Below are 23,255 nucleotides of genomic sequence, written 5' to 3'. Positions count from 1 at the left end.
GTTCTCGAAACTATATTTCTTATCAATGTAGGTTAGTTAAGGGATATTTTATTGACAATCTAATCTCAATATACAAAGACAGAAAAAAAATTGGTGGTGGGGGGGCGCGAATCTTTTTCTTCTTGGTAGGGGCGGGCGTGAAATAATTGAGAAGCACTGCTAGTATATGCAGACATTATATCCATACAATCTTGCAGCCCGATTGAACCACAGCATTGTTGCTTCGTTCCGTAGGAGAAACGTAACCTTCCCACTGCTGTTCCAGCAGCGGCTTCTCCGGGCATAGGGAGGAAGTGACGTCGGAGCTGACTCGCTTTTGTGGCGTTATTTTAATTATTTTGTTACATTTTTTTATCAACCGAATTAAAATATTACATAGAATATATATTAAAAGAGAACAGCCAGGTGTTAAAACAAACACAGAGGCAAAGAAATATATTTGAAAAATACGTGCTAAAGCATGACGTCATTAGCAAGCGCGCAGCTTCCGAAGGACCTCGACCACATCCACCGACCCGTCCACACCGGAACAAAAACACCCACCGCTAAATTCTTCTGATTTAGTGTGGAACTGACTGTAATTTTCTCAAAGGATGTCCAGTGCTACTCTAAAGGACTACGACATAATTCATTAAGTCTTTGTGTCCCGATAACCTCATCTTCGCGCGTTGATGCTTTTCGGCGTAGTTAGCTTAGCTTGTTAGCTAGCTAGCCGCTAACGAAAAGAGGCACATGACTCATCGCCAAGCAGAGATCGAGTGCGGATTTTTTGGAATTATCATTTGAAAATGTGTGAAATAACGACACCCAAGTACAAAGAGGAACTTTGTGGAATAAAAGAAGAGAACGAGCAACATCATCAACTGCTGGACGAAGTTTGCAAACAGCCTCGTGTTGTGCCACTCAAAGCAGGTTTGTACACGTCTTACTCTCATTTGCTTTGTTTCGAACGACTTTCTTTCATTAGAAATATGCATCACAACATTAAGTTGTTTGGGGAAATCGTTCAAGGTTATTGCCGTTTTATTTTTAAATATTGCCTTTTACTTGCAGGTCTGCTGAGCAATTTTTTATGTCAAATGTAATCAGTGCAGAAAATATATGCCAAAGAATAACCAATAGTGAGGGGTGAACTCCATGTTTTTCCCAGGATAAAATTTGAACTCGTTTAACATTTTACATTTTCTGGTTTTGATATCTTGTTCAAGCAATTCCTTACGGAAGGAATTCTGCCCGACTCTAAAAAATGTGCACACTGCGGCGAAAACATCAATGGCGGTTGATCAATTTTAGTGGATAAATTAAATAAATATTACGTTTTTAAAAAAAAAATCAAGTACGTATTGGTCTTATTTATTTATTAACTTTGTACTGGCTTCGTCGAATGAGAGTCAATTAACCTCGGGTGGCTCTGCACTGTTTTGTGCACGTGTGCATAGTTTCACTTCATCCAAACATTTAAAATACATTTAATGCATCCATCCAGGGTTGCACGGATCTCATCAGTGAACAAGCGCATGCTGCAAGGAATGCATCTGCATCTTTGGCTTACTATGGGCTTAAAAAGGGAGAACGTCACAACCCCCTTTTCCACCAACAAGTCCAGGAACATTTAGTTCCTGGTAATAAAGTTCCTGTGGCCCAGGTGGTTTGCATCTCGACTGCAACTAATAGTTCTTGATAATTTATGCAAAAGACAACGATGACGGAACAGTGGGAGGTGTTGTGTTACTTTGTTACTCATTCCTGACACCCTTTGGCAGTTAAGCATCATTGCAGTTCCAAAATAATTTAGTGAACTCTTAAAATATTATGGTGTATCTTAGTCTAATTTGAATATGTATTGGATAACTTTAATATAAACAGTCATTATTCAAATATGTCAACATGAAAGTCAGAGTGAAAGTGTTGTTGCTTAATGCTTATGTGAAGGGATTTTGTCTCTTCAAACATAATTTTGTTTTAAATTTGATTGCGAAACAGAAATTTTATTTAAAAAAAGGAAAAAGGGGAATGTCGGAATGTACTAGCAGGATAAATGTCATTTTGGGTAAAAAAAAAAAAACAAACAAACGTAAATCATGCAATAAATAGCCACTCTGATTCCAGGGCCCCTTTAATTCTTTTACGGATCCAGATTATAATGGAAGCAAAAAGTACCCACGATGAAACTATCTCTAAATGCAAAATGAAATACTTGTAAACATATTTCACTTGAAGGATTCCTATTTTATCAATGACATTATGTTGCGATGGCCCCCAGTGGTCTGCATCAATATGTTAGGGTCCCACAACAGGTGTTCCATCAGACGCACACAATAGCCTGTGTGTGCTAACTTCAGCTCGCTTCCAGAAACGTCTGTGACTATGTCAGGAATGAAATAGGGCATCAGCCGCAACGTGCTTCCTTTTTAAATGCTCGTTTATCACTGTTGTGCTGCTAAAAGGAGGTTTACATCGTCGGACGTAATTTTGTAAAATGCCCCCATAGTCCGGTCCAAGTTGGGGTCGCACGCATTGCATGCATCACAACATTAATGCGGCAGGCACAAGTCAAGGTAGCACAGTAGAAACAATATAAGACAAAGTCACCGCATGAGCTTTGACTTGACCAAACCAAATGTGTGTTTGTCTTTTTGTGTCCGACAGACGTCAGTGAATACAATCTCTGTTCTGTGAAAGAGGAGCCAGACTTGACTCACATCAAAAAGGAGGAGGAGGAGGAGGAGATCAACAAGTCACCAGTGAACGGTGTCCCAATCAAGACTGAAGATGAAAACAAGGATGAGAGTGAGGACAACAGAGGGGCGGAGCCTCCAAGCAGCATCTCAAGTAGTCACGTGACAACAGAAGGTGATGAAGACCAATGGGGACCATCACAAGTACATAATGAGGACACATTATCAGATGCTCATCACGATGATGATACTTATGATGATGATGAAAATGATGATGATGATGATGGGCAAGCCAAAGGTGAAAGGGCATGTCACACAGACTCATTAACTTCAAAGTTGTCTTTAAAAGGGCACACAAAAACACACACTGGAGAAAAACCCTTTTCCTGCTCAGTTTGTGGCAAGAGTTTCTCTCAAAAGTCGCATTTAACAAACCACACAAGAACACACAGTGGAGAAAAACTTTTTTCTTGCTCAGTTTGCAGTAAATGCTTCTCTCCAAAGTCTTTAGTAAGGCACACAAGAACACACACTGGAGAAAAACCTTTTTCCTGCTCAGTTTGTGGCAAAAGCTTCTCTCAAAAGGCACAATTAACAAGGCACACAAGAACACACACTGGAGAAAAACATTTTTCCTGCTTAGTTTGTGGCAAGAGTTTCTCTCATAAGATAAGTTTAACAAAACACACAACAACACACAGTGGTGAAAAACCTTTTTCCTGCTCATTTTGTGGAAAATGCTTCTCAAGAAAGACATATTTAACAGAACACACAAGAACACACAGTGGTGAAAAACCTTTTCCCTGCTCAGTTTGTGGCCAAAGCTTCCTGAATAAGTCAACTTTAACAAGACACACAAGAACACACAGTGGTGAAAAACCTTTTTCCTGCTCAGTTTGTGGCAAGAGTTTCTCTCAAAAGCAAGATTTAACTAAACATAGAAGAATACACACTGGAGAAAAACCCTTTTCCTGCTCCGTTTGTGGCAGAAGCTTCTTTGATAAGTCAACTTTAACAAAACATAGAAGAACACACAGTGGTGAAAAACCTTTTTCCTGCTCAGTTTGTGGCAAAAGCTTCTCTCAAAAGGCACAATTAACAAGGCACACAAGAACACACACTGGAGAAAAACCTTTTTCCTGCTCAGTTTGTGGCAAGAGTTTCTCTCATAAGATAAGTTTAACAAAACACACAACAACACACAGTGGTGAAAAACCTTTTTCCTGCTCATTTTGTGGAAAATGCTTCTCAAGAAAGACATATTTAACAGAACACACAAGAACACACAGTGGTGAAAAACCTTTTCCCTGCTCAGTTTGTGGCCAAAGCTTCCTGAATAAGTCAACTTTAACAAGACACACAAGAACACACAGTGGTGAAAAACCTTTTTCCTGCTCAGTTTGTGGCAAGAGTTTCTCTCAAAAGCAAGATTTAACTAAACATAGAAGAATACACAGTGGAGAAAAACCCTTTTCCTGCTCAGTTTGTGGCAAAAGCTTCTCTGTAAAGTCAAATTTAGGAATCCACACAAGAACGCACAGTGGAGACAAGCCATTCAGTTGCAGCGTTTGTGCTAAAAAATTCTCCACTAAACGGAGTGCTAAGAGACACGATTGTGCTGGTGAGAATAGCAGCGATCCTTGAAGCTTAAAAAAAGAAAACAAAAAACTGAAGGAACTGACTCTTTGTGGTAAGATGTAAATGTGATTTTGAATGAAATATGATAAATTTAGTTTTGCATAGCTCTTTTATTGACACTAAGCCAATGTGATCATTGCCAGAAGAACCATTGTGTCTGAGTGATGATTTTTTTTTTTGTGTGTTTACTTCAAACATGTAAATAAAATTAATTGCTTTTGCCTGGAATAACATTTGTTAACGTTATGCTTTTCAGTTGTCTTTTTAATCGTACTTAATGGAAAAGGTGTGAGAAGAAACTGCTTATGAAATCGGTACCTTCCACAGTCATCAATAAAATCACTTGTTCCACTTGCTCAACTGGCCTTCATTACGCAGTGTGAAAAGGTGAAAAACTAAACTAGAAGTTGAACTATGAAAAGAACCAGAAAGAGAAACGCAAATCGGCTCAGTTTCTCTCAAAGGTTTTGGTATGTCAGGAGTTGGCAACATGATGGCGACTGGAGTCAGCGCTGGTTTTCTCGGTGTGTTTGGCTGGGTCGTATAGGTATGGTCCATTGAACAAAACTCAAAGTCTTCAAATATCCCCTCACATACATTTAATATTTCACTTTCTGAATAAAAGAGATAGAAAATAGGCCTGAGCATTGTTTATGGTGGTGGCAATTCTCTCGCCAGGTCAGTGACCTTCCAGGGTATGAGAGTATTTTAAGGTGGTCACTAGTAGACTGGTCGTATCAACGGGGAGACGCATCTGCTCTCCCTCTGGGGGACTTTTGGAGGGAAATCCCAAAGACTAGCGTGATGGGAATGCATATGCGTCACGTCAAGTCAATTTTATTTGTATAGCCCTTAATCAGAGACAGTCTCAAAGGGCTTTACATAACCACAATCGACATCCACTGATATTAACCCCCAGGAGGGCAAGGAAAAACTCCAAAAACCTCAGTAGGGGAAAAGTGAGAAACCTAGAGAAGGGACCACAGATGGGGGAATCCCCCTTCCAGGCTGCAATGGATGCCAACTGGGCAACATTTGACACATAAAATGATGCTATACAATGTTAGATGAAATAATCTGAGAGTCAATCAAAAGAAGTGCTGCAGGAAGATGACTTCAGTGGAGTGGGTCCTCATCCAGGGCCGTAATCTCCATGGCAGCATATCCGAGGATGAGCCTTCGATCTTGTACCGGTCAGTTGGTGTAAATTCAGAACAGCCACTTCCAAGTGAATCACCATCACCTAATTCCCAAGCCCGGGAATTGGGAACAGAAAAAAAAACAAAGAACAGAAGCAGTAAACAGGCCAACAAGTAGTTCAACAAAGTTCTGAAATATAAGGAAATCAGAAGAGGCGCTGCATGAAGACGACTTCGGCAGAGCAGGTCCCTTCCCGGTTCGTCAGTGCCGTAATCTTCAAAGCATGTCCCCATCACCTAATTCCCAAGCAGGGGAAGGAGGGGGCAGAAAAGAGAAGAAGCGGCAGTAAACAGGCCAACAAATAATTAAATTAGATGCTAAAGTATATAAATAAATTGATCAAATGTCGCGCTGCAAGAAGACGACATCACTGGAACAGGTGCATGCCCAGTTGGTCAATGCCTTAAACTTCCTAGTGGGTCACCGTCACCTAATCCCCCAGCCGGGGGAAAAGGGGGCAGAAAAGAAAACAAAAGAAAATAAAAGCGGCAGTAAACAGGCCAACAAATATTTCAGCTAAATGCACAAGAGTATAAATGCGTCTTTAATAGTGTTTTGAACATTTCTACTGAGGTGGCGCCTCTAATATCTGAGGGTAGTGCATTCCAAAGCATTGGTGCCCGAATAGAGAACGCTCGAGAACCTGCGGACTTCTTTTTGGCTCGCGGGATCACTAAAAGACCAGCATTTTGTGAGCGAAGGTTTCGGGACGGAACATATGGTACCACGAGGTCAACGAGATAGGAAGGTGCTAAGCCGTGCAATATTTTAAAAGCAAGTAGCAGAACTTTAAAATCACATCTCAAGTGGACCGGAAGCCAATGCAAATTGGCTCATATCGGGGTAATATGATCAAACTTTCTCGTCTTAGTTAAGAGTCTAGCTGCTGCATTTTGAACTAACTGCAGACTTTTAATACTCGACATGGGGAGACCCGAGAGCAAAGCGTTACAATAGTCGAGGCGAGACGTAACAAACGCATGGATTAAGATTTCCGCGTCACACGTTGATAGAATTGGGCGAATTTTAGCAATGTTACGCAGATGAAAAAACGCAGTTCGAGTAATATTTTTAATGTGCATTTGAAAAGACATAGTTGCGTCAAATATAACACCGAGATTTTTTGTTGAATCCTTTTGGGCAATATTATATTTATCGATACTCAGAGTGGTGTCTTTGAAAAAGTACAGATGACGCGCTGGTCCAATGATGAGCATCTCGGTTTTATCTGAGTTAAGACGCAAAAAATTGAAAGACATCCATTGTTTAATTTCGGCAAGACATTCCTCTAATTTATCACAATCACGTGGATTTGTTATATCCAACGGCATGGATAATTGCGTATCATCAGCATAACAATGAAAACTAATGTTATATTTCCGTATAATATCACCAAGCGGTAGCATGTAGATGCTAAACAATAGAGGTCCAAGTACCGATCCCTGCGGAACTCCACATGTGATCTTACAAAGATCCGAAGTCGCATTGCCATGAATTACACGGTGCGTCCTCTCCGACAGATACGAATTAAACCAAGAAAGCGCTGAACCTGAAATACCAACACACGTTTCAAGGCGTTTTAATAATATGTTATGATCAACGGTATCAAATGCGGCACTAAGATCGAGTAAGAGTAATATTGATGAGGTGTCGGCGTCCATAGCTATGAGAAGATCATTAGTAACTTTAGCAAGGGCCGTCTCAGTAGAGTGGTCGGCTCTAAAACCCGATTGGAAAGGTTCAAATTGATTATTAGCAGTCATATATTCATTAAGTTGTTGCGCTACGACCTTTTCAAGAATTTTTGCAATAAACGGAAGATTTGAAACCGGCCTATAGTTGTTGAGACTCTCTGGGTCAAGGTTTGGTTGCTTGTAAAGAACAACTTTCTATTGTTAACTATATGCATCAACACATCGATTTGTTAGAGGAAAATGCCTTTTTTTTATTTAGCTTTTATTAACATCAAAACAGCATACACACAAACCAATCAAACATCTTTTTTGCAAGTATAAAAATCCAACTAAGGGTCAAGATGAAAAATATAAATAAATAAATATTATGCTACATTACCGCTAAACCAAAAATATTTGAACAACCCCTGTCAAGTACAGAAATGCTACCCGGTAGGAGACAACGTTGGCATAATGTAAAGGAAATTTCCCCAGATTTTTCCAAAGATTGTGGGCTTCCTCCGAACTCCAAACAAAATATTTTCTGCCGTACAATAAGAAGAAAGTTCATTCAACCTGTGACTCTGTGATGGTGACTTCTCACACTTCCAATTGACGAGTACTATTTTTTTCCCAGCAGTGCTGGCTAACAAATTACATTTGTGACAATCCACATGAATCATATCAACATCTCCTAAAAACCAGATCCTAGAATCATAAGGTATGTCAGAACAAATGAACCTTCACACAGTGGACACAAAAAAAACACCGTTCTCAAATATAAACATTCCTAAAGCATATGTAAAAAAAAAAAAAAAAAAAAATCACCCTTATGCAGCTTTGTCCATTTTTTGGCCTTTTTTGGGTGTTTATGTATTTAAATGCTCGATTATCACTGCCGTGCTGCTATGAAAGGGAGGTTTAATTTGGTGAAATTCCCCCCTACCCCATGGACCGGTCCAAATCCGGGTGGCACGCATTGCTCTATGTGAGGCAGGCACAAGTCAAGGTAGCAGTGTAGAAACAATTAAGTCACCGCCTGAGGTTTGACTTGACCAAACCAAATGTGTGTTTTGTCTTTTTGTGTCCTACTATCCTACTATCTCTGTTCTGTGAAAGAGGAGCCAGACTTGACTCACATAAAAAAGGAGGAGGAGGAGATCAACAAGTCACCACTGAATTGTGTCCCTATAAAGACTGAAGATGAAAACAAGGGTGAGAGTGAGGACAACAAAGGGCGCCAAAGGGGCGGAGCCTCCAAGCAGCAGCTGAAGTTATCACAGGGTGATGAAGACCACTGGGGGTCACAAGCACATAATGAGGTCACATCATCACGTTCTCCTGACGATGAGCGCGAGCGCGACCGCTTCCGCCTTCCCCGCTTCCTGCAAATCTTGAATGAGGGTTACAATGAAGATATCGATAGACGCAATGCGAAGTATTTCAGACAGACCTTCGTCCTCCACGATGCTTACACGCAGTGGCCACCGACTTCGCTATGGCTTTGGTGAGTCTCAATTTAGTTGATCCATCCATCGGTTTCAGTTGCAAATTATCCATGGATGCCTGGGTTTGACAAGGGGCTGGAGAATTGGCATCAGCGGTGTACTTGGCAATCAAATGGTATTTTAAACTGGACGTGCTGCGATAGGAGTTCAGTTCACGATGGCAATACACATAAATGACTTTGCTCTTATCAATGACACCATGAGGTAAGTTAAAAAAAAAATTGCCGTTCAGAATTGAATTTGCGTCATTTTTACCAATCGCCATGATGCTTTTAGTTCTATAAACCGGCGAAAAATCCCCACAGCAAGCCCATGCAGGCGTGTCCTAAATTTCGCGTGCTTGATGTTTTTTTTCCCGTCTCGCAAGCGTCAGTGCTACGTCATAGGACTACTTTGTTTATTAGGCCAAGATGGGTCGTAATCGCTCGTTAAAAATATTGACGCCGTTAAAGAGGGGTGTTGGATTAAACACGTTTTTCTGACACCACTTATATATATATATATATATGTATATATATATATAGAATAGAATAGAAAGAATAGAAATCCCTTTATTGTCATTGTACTCAAGTGTGCAACGAGATTAGAGGGCTCCCCTCTCCAGTGCAATACAACAATAATACAGACAATATATAAATTAGATAAATAAATAAGACAGTGCAATGGAATTCAGTACTGAATAGGGCATATAGAAACACATCACAATGCTGTTTTGCGAGGTTAGGGTGGTCTCGTGTGTGTGTGAGAGTTCAGTATGGAGATGGCTCTCGGAAAGAAACTGTTTCTCAGTCTATTGGTCCTTGATTTGATGCATCTGTAGCGCCTGCCAGAGGGCAACAGGTCGAACAGGTGTGAGTTTGGGTGGGTATTGTCTTTGACGATGTTGAGAGCCCTTCTGAGGCACCGGGCGGTGTTGATGTCCGACAGTGAGGGGAGAGGGCAGCCAATAATCCTTTGCTCTGTTTTGACCGTCCTCTGGAGCCTCACTCTGTCCGCCTCAGTGCAGCCGCTGTACCAGGTGGAGACACAGTACGTCAGCAGGCTCTCGATGGACGAGTGGTAGAAGGCCAGCAGCAGCTTCCTGTCCAGGTTGAATTTCCTGAGGACTCTCAGGAAGTGCAGACGTTGGCGGACCTTCTTTACCACTGCTGTGGTGTTGTGACTCCAAGAAAGGTCATCGGAGATCTGTACTCCCAGGAACTTGAACGTGTGGACCCTCTCTACACACACGCCTTCGATGCAGAGGGGGGGTGGCAGCGTCTTGTTCCTCCTGAAGTCGACGACAATCTCCTTTGTTTTAGCAGAGTTAAGGTGCAGTCTGTTGTCCTTGCACCAAGTTGTCAGTCTCTTTACCTCCTCTCTGTAGGCTGTCTCGTCACCTTCCGAGATCAGACTGACCACTGTCGTGTCGTCAGCAAACTTGACGATGGTGTTGTTGCCGTGGGCCGGGCTGCAGTCGTAGGTGTAGAGGGCGTACAGGAGAGGGCTCAGCACGCATCCTTGGGGGGAACCGGTGCTCAGCATGAGGGTGGAGGACGTGTAGGGGCCGAGCAACACAGTCTGGGGTCTGTTGGTCAGAAAGTCCTTAATCCAGATGCGTGTGAGGGCAGGGAGGCCGAGAGTGTCCAGTTTGGCGACGAGGATGTCTGGGATGATCGTGTTGAATGCCGAGCTGTAGTCCACAAAGAGCATCCTTGCATAGCTCTGCTGTTGTTCCAGGTGGCCCAGTACAACATGCAGAGCAGTGTCGATGGCGTCCTCAGTGGATCTGTTAGCCCGGTATGCAAACTGGTAGGGGTCCAGAGTGGGAGGAAGGCAGTCCCTGATGTGCTGGAGAACCAGCCTCTCGAAGCACTTCATAATGACTGGTGTGAGAGCAACAGGACGGTAGTCATTCAGGTGGACGGCTGGTGACTTTTTGGGGACAGGAATAATGGTGGAAGTTTTCAAGCAGGAGGGGATGACTGCCTGAGCCAGGGAGCGGTTGAAGATCCTGCAGAAAACATGTGACAGTTGGTGGGCACATGCTCTGAGGACCTTGCCTGGTATTCCGTCGGGTCCAGTAGCTTTCCTGGGGTTGACCGCCAGGAGCGCGCGCCTCACATCGTGTTCCTCTACGATGAGTGGGGGGGAGTTGGAGCTTGAAGTGCGGGGGTGTGACGGTTGGGGCGAGTCAAAGCGAGCGAAGAAGCAGTTAAGCTCCTCTGCCAGCGATGCACTCGGGTCTACAGAGGTCGTGCTGCTGCCACGGAAGTTGGTGATGCTCCGTAGACCCTGCCACACCTCCCGTGGTCTGTTACTGGCAAGGTGGGCCTCCAGCCTCCCCTTGTAGGTTGCCTTGGCTAGCTTGATGCCTTTGCTCAGGTCAGCACGGGCCACCCTGTACTGGGCTTTGTCGCCTGACCTGAAGGCAGCGTCCCGGGCCTTGAGGAGAGCGCGAACCCTGCTGGACATCCAGGGCTTCGCATTTGGGAAGGTCCGTATAGTCTTTTGTTGGGACACAGTTTCCATGCAGAACTTGATGTAGTCCAGTACACAATGCGTGTAGACATCAAGGTCCTGATGATCAAAGAGGTCCCAGTTTGTGTCATGAAAGCAGTCCTGTAATTCACTCATGGCGTCGTCACGCCAGGTTTTCACAGTCTTTGTGGTAGGCCTGAATCTGCGCCTGAGAGGGGTGTACGCAGGTGCGAGCTGCAAGGACAGGTGGTCTGACTGGCCGAGGGGGGCGAGTGGGAGGGCTCTGTATGCGTGCTTGATGTTCGAGTACACATGGTCGAGAGTGTTGTCTCCCCTCGTCGGGCACTTGACATGCTGGTGAAACTCTGGGAGTACAGTCTTTAAATATATATCTATATATATATATATATATATATATATACAGATATATATATATATATATATATATATATATATATCCATCCATCTTCTGAACCGCTTCTCCTCACTAGGGTCGCGGGGGTGGGGGTGGTGGGGGTAGTGCTGGAGCCTATCCCAGCTATCTTCGGGCAGTAGGCGGGGGACACCCTGAACTGGTTGCCAGCCAATTGCAGGGCACACAGAGACGAACAACCATCCGCGCTCACACTCATACCTAGGGGCAATTTACAGTGTTCAATCGGCATGCCATGCATGTTTTTCGAATGTGGGAGGAAACCGGAGTACCCGGAGGAAACCCACGCAGGCACGGGGAGGACATGCAAACTCCACACAAGATGGCCGGAGCTTATCGGGTTCGATCCCGGCTTCGGCCATCTTTTGTGGAGTTTGCATGTCCTCCCCGTGTCTGCTAACTGAGTGATAGTCAGCTCTGAGCCTAAAATGTTGATACCACTTAGTTCGTTATATTTGATATGATCCGCCAAAAGATGAGATAAAAAAGGGTTTTTCGGTGGCCCTCGCGCCTTCTGATGATGTCACGCTTTAATCACGTATTTCTGAAATATATTTCTTCGTCCCCCAAAAATTATATATATATATATATATATATATATAAAAATATATATATATATATATATATATATATATATATATATATATATATAAAAATATATATATATATATATATATATATATCGAATCATAAAACACTGCACGTGATGGTAAACTGTCCATTGTGCCGATAGATGGTATTCGCATGAGGTTAGGCTTGCTGTTGAGAGTGGCATGGGGCTTGTGTCTCATGGTTGGGATGGGAGAGATGTCAATTTGGGACACATCGTCAGTAGTGTTCCATCAAATCACTGGGTGTTTCGGCCTTTATCACTAGACACCCTCATCGATGGTGGCCAGCGGCGGGTTGATCACGCCCGCGCTTGTGCCCCATGCCCAATCAACTGTGGTGGATGGTTCTGCCCTGGGTACTCAAGTGGGATGACGGAGATTAGTGGTGGGATGGGGAGGGGGTGCGGGGGTCATTTTGCTGATCTATGAGCCCATGAGGTGTCCTTCCTCTTCATCCAGATCCACTGGCTGCCTCTTTCAGCCGCTTTCGAGAGTGATCTGACTGTGTGCCGCAGAGCCTGTCCATGGATGCCCAGGTCTTTCAGCAGCTTGATGGTTGATGAGGCCACAAACCCTCTGCATCCAACTTCGACGGGATAGACCTTGGCTTTCCACCCTCGTTGTTGTGCGTCCGCCGCCAGTTCAGTGTAGCGCAACTTCTTACGCTCATAGGCCTCTTCAACTGCATTTTCCCACGGGACTGTCAGCTCTGCAATGTAGACAGCCTTCAGTGAAGGGGACCACAGCACTAAGTCTGACCTTAGGGTGGTGGCTGCAATCTCTGCTGGGAAGATTAGTTGCTGACCTATGTCGACCAGCATCTTCCAATCCCGGGCCTTTGGTTAGCTGACCAACTTCTGTCTTGAGAAAAGGATGGTGGGGCTTTTTCTGTCCCTCTCTGACAAATTTTGGTGCTGTAATGGTAGTGGTGGCTCTTAAGGGCAAGGAGTTGATGGTAATTCTCTTGCTTTCAAGCACTGCTGCCAAGCTCTTGAGAACCTGGTTGTGCCTCCAGGTATAGCGGCCTTGTGTGAGGCTGGTCTTACAACCAGTCAGGATGTGTTTGAGAGTTGCTGGTGTTGGGCAGAGGGCACAGGTTGGATCTTCGCCATACCACTGGTGGAGGTTTTTTGGGGATGGGAGCAAGTCATTGGTAGCTCTGATGATGAAGCTGATGTTGCTAGCTTCCATCTCCCAGAGATCCCTCCAGCCAAGCTTTCTTTTCTCCAGGCCTTCCCACCTCATCCACTGTCCCTGCTTGGCAAGCGAGACAGCCTTTGCAGACCTTTCAGCCTCTTCCTGGCGGCGCACCTCCTCCACGACCATTTTTCTTCTCTCTGCGGTTGAGGCCTGACACCAAGTTGGTTTGCTTGCTGTAAGGCCAAAGCCTTATTAATATTAATATTAAGATTGAACAAAATAGTGACACAAATATTGAAAAAGTAACTACAGTAACGAGTAAACATTGAATACTAAATTATTACTAAAACAGTTCAATGAATCTTGAAATAAATAATGAATCACCGTAGTTTAATGAATACTGAAACGAATAATGAAATATTTAAGTTAGTTAAGTTATAAACACTGAAAACATTTTTTAAGACTCTAACATTTAGAGAATAAAACAGTGATGTATTTTAATTTAAAATTCGCAACCATGTCGCTGGCGAAAAACCCTGTAAAAAGGCAAACATGTTGACATAAAGTTTCACTTCATCATGTCAACTGTTAATAATAGAGAAATACATTTGGAATACTATCCAACCAACAACATGGTGTCAGATGTATAAATAAAACCAGCAACAAAAGTAAAATTCAATACATCTCTCAAGTTCATATTTGGGAACTAATATGTTTGTTCATGTGCATCTTGGGTTTTTCTCTATGTTTAGAAGATAACGATGATTTGCATCGCAAATGGTGACATCTGTCGGTGAGTTGGTGACAGTGCTCCACAAAGCCAGCAGCCAATCAAATCACAGCGGGGTGTGGCCTGTTCTTCCGCTTTCGTGAGGAACAGGAAATCCTTTCAGTGGGACTTTCTTTCATCTCGTCGAACAAAGAGAAGCACACGAGTTATCGCCAAGCAAAGACCAAGTGCGGATTTTTTGGAATTATCATTTGAAAATGTGTGCTAGAACGACATCCAGGTGCAAAGAAGAACTTTGTGGAATAAAAGAAGAGAACGAGCAACATCTTCAACTGCTGGGCGAAGGTTACAAGCAGCTTCGTGTTGTGCCACACAAAGCAGGTTTGTACACGTTTTACTCTCATTTGCTTTGTAAAGAACGACTTTCTATCGTTAGAAATATGCATCACAACATTAAGTTGTTTGGGGAAATGCGTCCAAGGTTATTGCCGCTTTATTTTTAAATATTGCCTTTTACTTGCCGGTTTGCTGAACATTTGTTTATGCCAAATGAAATCAGTGCAGAAAATGGATGCCAAAGAATAACCATTAGTGGGGGGTAAACTCCATGTTTTTTTCCCCAGTTTAAAATTTGAACTGATTTTTTAACATTTTACATATTCCGGTTTTTAAATGGTGTGAAATAAATTAAGTTTGTCCACTGTTGGAGTTGAGCCACCGAGAAAATGAGAAACATTTAGTGAATGAATCTTCAAAGCCAAACTTACTCCAATGCGTGTTCGTTTTTTGTACTCAAGAAGAAAAGGGCCAAATAAAGACTCAACAACAGCTGATTAGGGTTGCGATATTTTAGTTTCTTCGATTTCTGGAGTTCAGGGAATCGTACAAAGACAGATATCTTGGCGACTTTTTCTTAATCTGACGAGAAACTGAACTCAGACGAGTACAATCGAAAAATGGCGCGCTGATCTCAGCCCAGCCTCACATTTTCTAGGAGGTTTTTTATGTCAAGGGTCATGTAGGTTGAATCGGTCGTCCTTGCTCCCTCCCCAGTCCACGTCCAAGGCTGACCTTCTCAGGCAGGCGGCAGTCTCTCCGTCTCTCATTCCCCTGTAATCTCGTCAGTGTCCAGATTGTGTGGTGTATGTTTTCACAGATCAAATTATGTTTTTGGTGTTCTTGACAGTGTCCCTGTGACTTCCTCCCCTGCCCAACTTGATGTTTGTATCTTCTATGGCCTATGTGGAGAATGTGTTTTGTCGTATTTGTCCATGAAGTGCTATCTGGTTTGTCATCAGTTTGACCTGAGCAGACTGAATCTGTTTGTTCTGAATGAGAGTGTGGGTCGTGAAAATACTATGTGTGCAATTTTGAGGTCTTACATTTTAACTAAGTCGTATAAATGTAGCATATGAATGCATCAGTGAACACCATGACTACAATCCCAGTCAATCTTATCGATGCACTGTACTTCTACATTCATTTGATAAATGCTTTTTGTTTAATCAATGTTTAACATATTCAGTAAATATGAACCGGCTAAATTAAATAATTGACCTTCTGTCCCGTAAGTGTTTAAAATAATGCCAGCAATCGTAATACAAACCTTGCATATTCATGTCTGGTGTGGCCATTCCCGATAAGAAGGGAAGGCCGGAGAGAGGGGACACCTTTCCCTTTTTTCTTTTTGGGGAGACTTCTTTTGACATCAGCATGTGACGAGAATAAAATCTCTTTCTAACCAAAATGACTGTGTCAGAGAATCTTTTTCCATCACCAATTCTGCCATGCTCGGCGACTTGTCCGGAGGGAAGCTGAGCCAGACCCACACATCAACAACAAAATATACCACATTTTTTGCATTTTGCTCCATTGAGGGTCTCAAGGTGCTGGGGCGCAGGCGTTCAACAGCTGGCCGGCTGAACTTTCGGTGAGATGCTTTTACTCACAATGGGTGTTGTGCGCCTGTGTCCAAGCGGTCGGGGCTTTTGGGGTCGTTAAAGAGAGCTTGTGCGTGTGGGTCTGCTGGCTGATTGGTCATGGAAAATGTCCCTGTGTTAGTTTCAATTATTGTTTAAACAAGAGGCCTCTATAATGATTAAGACATTAAAATGTGTCAAAGTAACCGCACTATGAAAGAACATTAGAAAAAGTATTTAGAAAAAATAAATAAATGAAAAAAATATGATAGGAACTAGGGCTGGGCGATATGACCTAAAATCAATATCGCGATAAATTAGGCAGTTTTACCTCGATAACGATAAATGCGCGATAAATTCCCCCTGAGGACCAAAATCAAAATAAATGCAGGAAATGCATATTAACTGCTTTTTTTATTGACCAACTGGTGCGCATTACTTTCAATGAAAAATAGAAGTACAAAAATCATTTGAATAAACATTCAAACTAGCTTGCTTTGCGTGACTTGAACAATGTCACAAAGAACAGGAGAAAAAGGGTACCTCTCACAAAATCTTTTTATGTAAATATATTGTGCCGAGATGCTGTAATTCCATTTGCAAAGGCCTAGATTTGTGTAAAGGTATCGTGTAAACAATCTAAATAATGCCAGGTGCAAAGGCGCTAGTCGCCTGTAAACAAAATGCTAAATAAAATGGAAAAAAATGTCAATGGAATGCCAGTGCCAAATAAACAAGTGTGCTTCATTAGGAAAATGTGCCGTCTCGAGTACTCCGGTGCGCAGTCGCCACTTGTCGTCTATGTAATGCACAGTCGGGCTCAAACAGGGATCCATGTTGCGACTCGACCACAAGTCGGATGTGGATGCAAAATGCTCGACATGTCTCCGCTCCCGTCCCGATGTTGTCCATGTCGGAAGTGCTGTTTGCAACAAATATTTTCGTACCTCTTGTCGGCTACTTTCATGAGGCGTTTGAATCCTGTCCGCTCCATTGTAACAAGAGGAGCTCTATCTTTAGCTATGTGCTCGGCTATCGCGTCCACCTCTGAGACGTTCTCTCGTATGGTGTCGCCTCCGTTATGGGCTGTTGTCACTTGTCCAAACTTGCTCCTCACTTTGAACTTTTAGCACAAGCTCCAAGTCAACAGCATGGTTGTGTTGTGGGTGGTGAAAAAGAAAAGGTTGGACGCGCTGTTTCAGGTGCTTACGATGCACTTTGTAGTTCATGTTTTTTTGCTTAAACATCGTCTTAATGGAACCCAAAACATTTCCAAACGACAGATGTCCACTTTATTTTCGGGACAAGTGCGACAGGAACAATTTCAACTAACGTTCCTTCGTCCGCAGCCGTGTCAGCCGCTTCAGGATTTGAATCGCCAGCTACGAACTCGTCTTGTTTACATTCTTGTTCAGAAGGGAGGAGTCACGTGACTACACGCGCTGGAGCCGTCTTAAAGGGGCATGAGCATCGCCGCAGACAGAAAAGACTTTTTTTTTTTTTTTTTTTAGACACCGAATTTACCGACATGGGCAAAATGATGTCGGTCATTCTAATAAATTTCGGTAACGGTAAATTTTCGGTTTATCGCCCAGCCCTAATAGGAACTCAGTAAATAAAGATAAAGATGTCCTTTATTAGTCCCACAATGGGGAAATTTGAAGTGTTACAGCAGCAAAGATATAGATCACACAGAGTCGGCGGCGTAATGTAGCCGTTAATGTGTAACATTAGCAGCAGACATTCATAAAAAGCATGCAAATATACACAGTATAAACGTATCTAGTGTAAGGAAACACTCCTAATGCCTGTCCATTATACAGAGGGGGAAACACTGTAATGATAAAAACTACTGAATGATTGAAAATACTGCAATGATAAAGATATTACAATGATAAAAGTACTGTAATGGTGAGAGTACTGAAATGACAGGAAAGTACTGCAATGATAGAAAATACTGCAATGATAAAAGTACTGTAATAGTAAAAGTACTGCAATGATAAAAGTACTGTAATAGTGAACATCCTGCAGTGGTAGAAATACTACAGTGATAGAAGTATTGTAATAAGAATACTGTAATGGTAAACAAAATACATCATTGGTCGTTGTTTAAGTACACCCTTGGCTGAAAGTACAGTAGTAGTTAATATTGCATCCTAGGACTGCACAATTGCACTAATGCCCTCCTGTTTGTAGGCCTGACCCAATGTTCTTGTTAAAAAGTCTGACAGCAGTCGGCAGGAAGGAGCGGCGAAATCTCTCTTTGGTACAGCGAGGGTGTAAAAGTCTGTCACTGAAGGAGCTGTAAAGTGTTCTCAGAGTGTCATTGAGTGGGTGGGCTGGTTTGTCCAGCATTGATGACAGTTTTGCCGTCATCCTCCTGCCCCCCACAGAGTCCAGGGAGCAGCCCAGGACAGAGCTGGCCCTCCTCACTAGTTTGTCCAGTCTCTTTTTGTCCCGGCCCGAAATGCCTCCTGCCCAGGAGACCACTCCATAGAAGATGACTGATGAAACCACAGAGTCATAGAAGTTCCTGAGGAGTGTTCCCCGAACGCCAAAGGACCTCAGCCGCCTGAGTAGGAAGAGTCTGCTCTGACCCTTCCTATAGAGAGCGTCTGTGTTGTCGCTCCAGTCCAGTTTATTGTTCAGATGAACACCCAGGTACTTGTAAGTTGAGACCCTCTCAACGTCTGTTCCCTGGATATTCACTGGTGCAGGTGGAGAGTGCCGACGCTTGCGGAAATCCACCACCAGCTCTTTGGATTTCCCAGCGTTGATTTGGAGGCGGTTCTGCTGACACCAGTCCACGAACCCCTGCGTAACCCCTCTGTACTCCCGATCGTCACCGTCCGTGATGAGGCCGACAATCGCGGAGTCATCAGAGAACTTCTGCAGGTGACAGGTTGTGGAATTGTATTTCTAGTCCGAGGTGTAGAGGGTGAACAGGAAGGGAGCCAGAACAGTTCCCTGCGGCGCTCCCGTGCTGCAGAGGAGCACGTCAGACACACAGCCCTGTGTCCTCACGTACTGTGGCCGGTTTGTGAGGTAGTCGTGGATCCATGTGATGAGGTGGTGGGCCACTCCCGCCTGCTCCAGCTTGTCTCCCAATAAGGCGGGCTGGATGGTGTTGAAAGCACTTGAGAAATCAAAGAACATGATCCTCACCGTGCCCCCCGCCTTCTCCAGGTGGGAGAATGAAGTGTGGAGCAGGTAGATGATAGCATCATCCACACTGATGCCAGGCTGGTATGCAAACTGGAGTGGGTCCATTGAGGAGCTGACCAGGGGGCGCAGATGGACGAGGACCAGTCTCTCCAGGGTCTTCATCAGATGAGACGTCAGCGCCACTGGTCTGAAGTTGTTGAGCTCCTTCGGATGGGGTGTCTTTGGAACCGGAACCAGGCAGGATGTTTTCCACAGCTGGGGGACTCTGCCCAGCTTCAAGCTCAGGTTGAACATGTGCTGGACGATTCCACACAGCTGGTCTGCGCAGGATTTGAGGAGCTGGGAGCTGATCCCATCTGGGCCTGCTGCCTTCCTCGCCTTCATCTTCCTCATCTGGTTCTTCACCTGAGATGTTGTGAGGAACAAGGCTGAGCAGGAGGAAGTGGTGGTTGTCTGATGAGGCTGGGAACTGGAGCCTGTGGAGAGAGAGAGGGGCGAGAGAGGGGGACAGAGGGTCTTGTTCGCAGTGGCAGGAGGGGTGGGTGGGGGCTGCATCAGGGAAGCCTGAGCGGGGTCAGACATTTGATCAAACCTATTGAAAAATAGGTTAAACTCATTTGCCCACTGAAGCCCCCCCCACCCTTCTGGGTCTGACCTGCTTGTCCGTGGCCTGAGATGGTCTTCAGGCCCCTCCAGACATCCCTGGCATTGTTCCGCTGCAGTTGTTCTTCCATCCGCATCCTGTAGGACTTTTTCCCCTCTCGGATCCTCCTTCTCAGCTGACGCTGCACTCTCTTCAGCTCGTCCTTGTCACCTGACGCAAAAGCCCTCTTTTTCTCCTTCAGGAGAGCTTTAATGTCCTGTGTGATCCAGGGTTTGTTGTTGGAGAAACATCTTACAGTCCTGGTGGGAATGGTGTTCTCCATGCAGAAGTTAATATAGTCTGTAACTGTGTCTGTTAGACCATTAATGTCCTCACCGTGAGCTTCGCTGAATACCTCCCACACAGTTGTGTTGAAACAGTCCTTCAAGGGCTCCTCGGCTTCTCCGGACCATCTCTGAACTGTGCCTGTCACAGCTGGCTGCCTGCGGACGAGAGGTTTGTACACAGGCAGGAGAGCAACCAAGTTGTGATCATCTGTGCCCAGCGAGGGGAGGGTCAGTGATGTGTACGCCTCCTTGGTGTTGGCATAGAAGAGGTCCAATATTTTATTGTCTCTGGTTTGGCATGTTACATATTGTGTGAATGAAGGCAGAGAGGAGGAAGGAGAAGCATGATTGAAGTCACCAGAGATAAGGAACAAGGCATTTGGGTGCTGTGTTTGTAGCCTGCTCACAGCTGCATTCAGTACATCACAGGCTGTCTCACCGTTAGCAGAGGGAGGCACGTACGCCGCCACCGCGATCACATGACTGAACTCTCGCGGTAAATAGAGCGGACGCATGCTAACAGCGATCAGCTCAATGTCCCGACTGCAAAGTTGATCCTTAACAGTTATGTGCCCAGGGTTACACCATCTATCATTAACAAACACAGCCAGCCCTCCCCCCTTTCTCTTACCGCTCTCCAGTGTCCTGTCCGCGCGTAGTATTTGGAAGCCGTCCAATTCCACGACGGCGTCCGGCGTTAGCTCTGTTAGCCACGACTCCGTGAACACCAGCAAGCTAGCCTCCCGGACAATCCTCTCGTGCCGGGTTAGCGCTGTTAGCTCGTCCATTTTGTTGGGGAGGGATCGAACATTCCCCATAATAACGGACGGGAGGACGGGGTGATATCGTCTCCTCCTTGCCTGGCGTTTAGCCCCCGCACGGCATCCCCGTCTCTTCCTCCTCAGCTCGCGGGGAATATCGGGTCTCGCTCCGGGAGCACACGCGGGGTTAGCACGGAGTGCTAACAGCTGATCTCTTGTGTACACGATCGATCCGTAGCTCCGAGTTTCGTCTCCGGACACGATCGCGCAAAAAACAGCCCCCAACAGCAGTAAAACCACCGCAAGTTGGATGTCCATTGCTGAGGTGAGGTAAAAATAAAATAAAAAAGGGTAAAGGGAAAAAACACACGAAAAAGGCTCAATAGTGAGCCACGCTGCTGTAAACAGGCAGCCACTCGCGCGGCGCCGGAACCGGAAGTCAAAGTGTTCATGTTTTTCCATTCTTTATGAGTTTGCATATTCAAATTGCTTTGCTGTGCTTCAATAAAACGCCGCACAGGAGCGGGAACGCTTTTCTCTTTGGCGGACTGCTCCTTGCAAGTGACAAAGACAATCTTGGCTGGGTGATTCATTTATGAAGGCTTGTCTCGTTTTTGACAAACACTCTGACATATCTTGTTGAAGCAATTCCTTATGGAATGATTCAACCTGACTCTAAAAACTGCACACTGCGGCAATAAGATCAATGGAGGTTGATCAATGTTCGTGAGTAAAACACAAATTATTACGTTTTTTAAAAAATCAAGTTCGTATTCGTCTTATTTATGAACTTTGTACTGGCTCGGTCAATGAACCTCCGGTGGCCCTGCACAGTTTTGTGCACATGTGCATAGTTTCACCACATCCAAGCATTGGTCCGTGTGCAGCAGACACAAGTCAAGGTAGCACGATAGAAACAATATAAGACAAAGTCGCCGCATGAGCTTTGACTTCACCAAACCAAATTTGTCTTTCTGTGTCCTACAGACGTCAGTGAAAACGATCTCCGTTCTGTGAAAGAGGAGCCAGACTTGACTCACATCAAAAAGGAGGAGGAGGAGATCAACAAGTCACCACTGAACTTTGTCCCTATAAAGACTGAAGTTGAAAACAAGGATGAGAGTGAGGACAAAAGAGGGGCGGAGCCTACAAGCAGCAGTTCAAGTCATCACGTGACAACAGAAGGTGACGGCGACCACTGGGCGCCATCACAAGCACATAATGAGGACACATTATCAGATGCTCATGACGATAATGATACTAATGATGATGATGCTGATGATTGGCAAGCCAAAGGTGAAAGGGCATGTCACACTGACAGTTGGGTATGTTCTCACTGTGGGAAATCATTAACTTCAAAATTCTCTTTAAAATGGCACATAAGAACACACAGTGGAGAAAAAAACTTTTTCCTGCTCAGTTTGTGGCAAGAGTTTCTCTCAAAAGCCAGATTTAACAACACATAGAAGAATACACAGTGGTGAAAAACCTTTTTCCTGCTCAGTTTGCGGAAAAAGTTTCTCTCAAAAGTCTAATTTAGTAAATCACTCCAGAACACACAGTGGTGAAAAACCTTTTGCTTGCTCGGTTTGTGGCAAAAGCTTTTCTGTAAAGTGTCATTTAACAAGGCACACAAGAACACACAGTGGTGAAAAACCTTTTTCCTGCTCAGTTTGTGGCAAGAGTTTCTCTCGAAGGTCTCATTTAATAATTCACACAAGAACAAACAGTGGTGAAAAACCTTTTTCCTGCTCAGTTTGTGGCAAAAGCTTCTCTTTTAAGTCAAATTTAACAAGTCACACAAGAATACATAGTAGAGAAAACCCTTTTTCTTGCTCAGTTTGTGGAAAATGCTTCTCTCAAAAGGCAAATTTAACAGAACACGCAAGAACACACACTGGAGAAAAACCTTTTACTTGCTCAGTTTGTGGTAAAAGCTTCTCTCAAAATTCACAGTTAACAAGCCACACAAGAACACACAGTGGAGAAAAGCCTTTTTCCTGCTTGGTTTGTGGTAAATGTTTCTCTCGAAAGGAAAATTTAACAATCCACACAAGAACACACAGTGGAGAAAAGCCATTCAGTTGCAGCGTTTGTGCTAAAAAATTCTCCACTAAACAGAATGCTGAGAGACACAATTGTGCTGGTGAGAATTGCAGCGATCGTTCAAGCTTAAAAAAAAGACAAAAAAACTGAAGGAACTGACTCTTTGTGGTAAGATGTAAATGTGATTTTGAATAAAATATAAATTTAATTTTGCAAACCTCTTTTATTGACACTAAGCCAATGTGATCAGTGTCAGAAGAAGCAATGTGTCTGAGTGATGATGATTTGTTTTGGTGTTTACATCAAACATTATGAATAAAATTGCCTTTGCCTGGAACAACATTTTTTAACATTATGCTTTTC

General features: G+C 44.0%; 2 protein-coding genes across 2 annotated transcripts in view; one reads left to right on the top strand and one right to left on the bottom strand.

Moving 5' to 3' along the window:
* Nucleotides 1–788: 788 nt before the first annotated feature.
* LOC148341770 (uncharacterized) lies at nt 789–4,624 on the top strand. Its single transcript, XM_088287952.1, has 2 exons — nt 789–912; nt 2,650–4,624. The coding sequence occupies exons 1-2, from the start codon at nt 789–791 to the stop codon at nt 4,320–4,322; spliced, it is 1,797 nt and encodes a 598-aa protein (XP_088144078.1). The 3' UTR covers nt 4,323–4,624.
* Nucleotides 4,625–18,909: 14,285 nt separating this feature from the next.
* LOC148341766 (uncharacterized) overlaps nt 18,910–23,255 on the bottom strand; it is a 121,852-nt gene continuing 117,506 nt past the window's right edge. The window contains exons 5-6 of the mRNA XM_088287951.1: nt 19,811–20,153; nt 18,910–19,631 (exon numbers count right to left, since the gene is read on the bottom strand). Coding sequence (XP_088144077.1) covers nt 18,910–19,631; nt 19,811–20,153 — 1,065 coding nt within the window. The remainder of the gene's footprint in view (nt 19,632–19,810; nt 20,154–23,255) is intronic.

Source organism: Idiotropiscis lumnitzeri, chromosome 2, assembly GCF_059441095.1.
Source record: "Idiotropiscis lumnitzeri isolate Australia: NSW breed Sydney's pygmy pipehorse chromosome 2, RoL_Ilum_1.0, whole genome shotgun sequence".
In the NCBI taxonomy this organism is placed as follows: Eukaryota; Metazoa; Chordata; class Actinopteri; order Syngnathiformes; family Syngnathidae; genus Idiotropiscis; species Idiotropiscis lumnitzeri.
The sequence above is the reverse complement of the archived record's forward strand: the minus strand, read 5'-3'. Positions and strand labels throughout refer to the sequence as shown.

What these genes read in the sequence shown, in the direction of transcription:
- LOC148341770 (XM_088287952.1), top strand. Translation starts at nt 789, where the DNA reads ATGTGTGAAATAACGACACCCAAGTACAAAGAGGAACTTTGTGGAATA. An exon ending in TGTTGTGCCACTCAAAGCAG is followed by an intron (nt 913 to 2,649) that starts GTTTGTACACGT and finishes TGTGTCCGACAG; the next exon opens with ACGTCAGTGAATACAATCTC.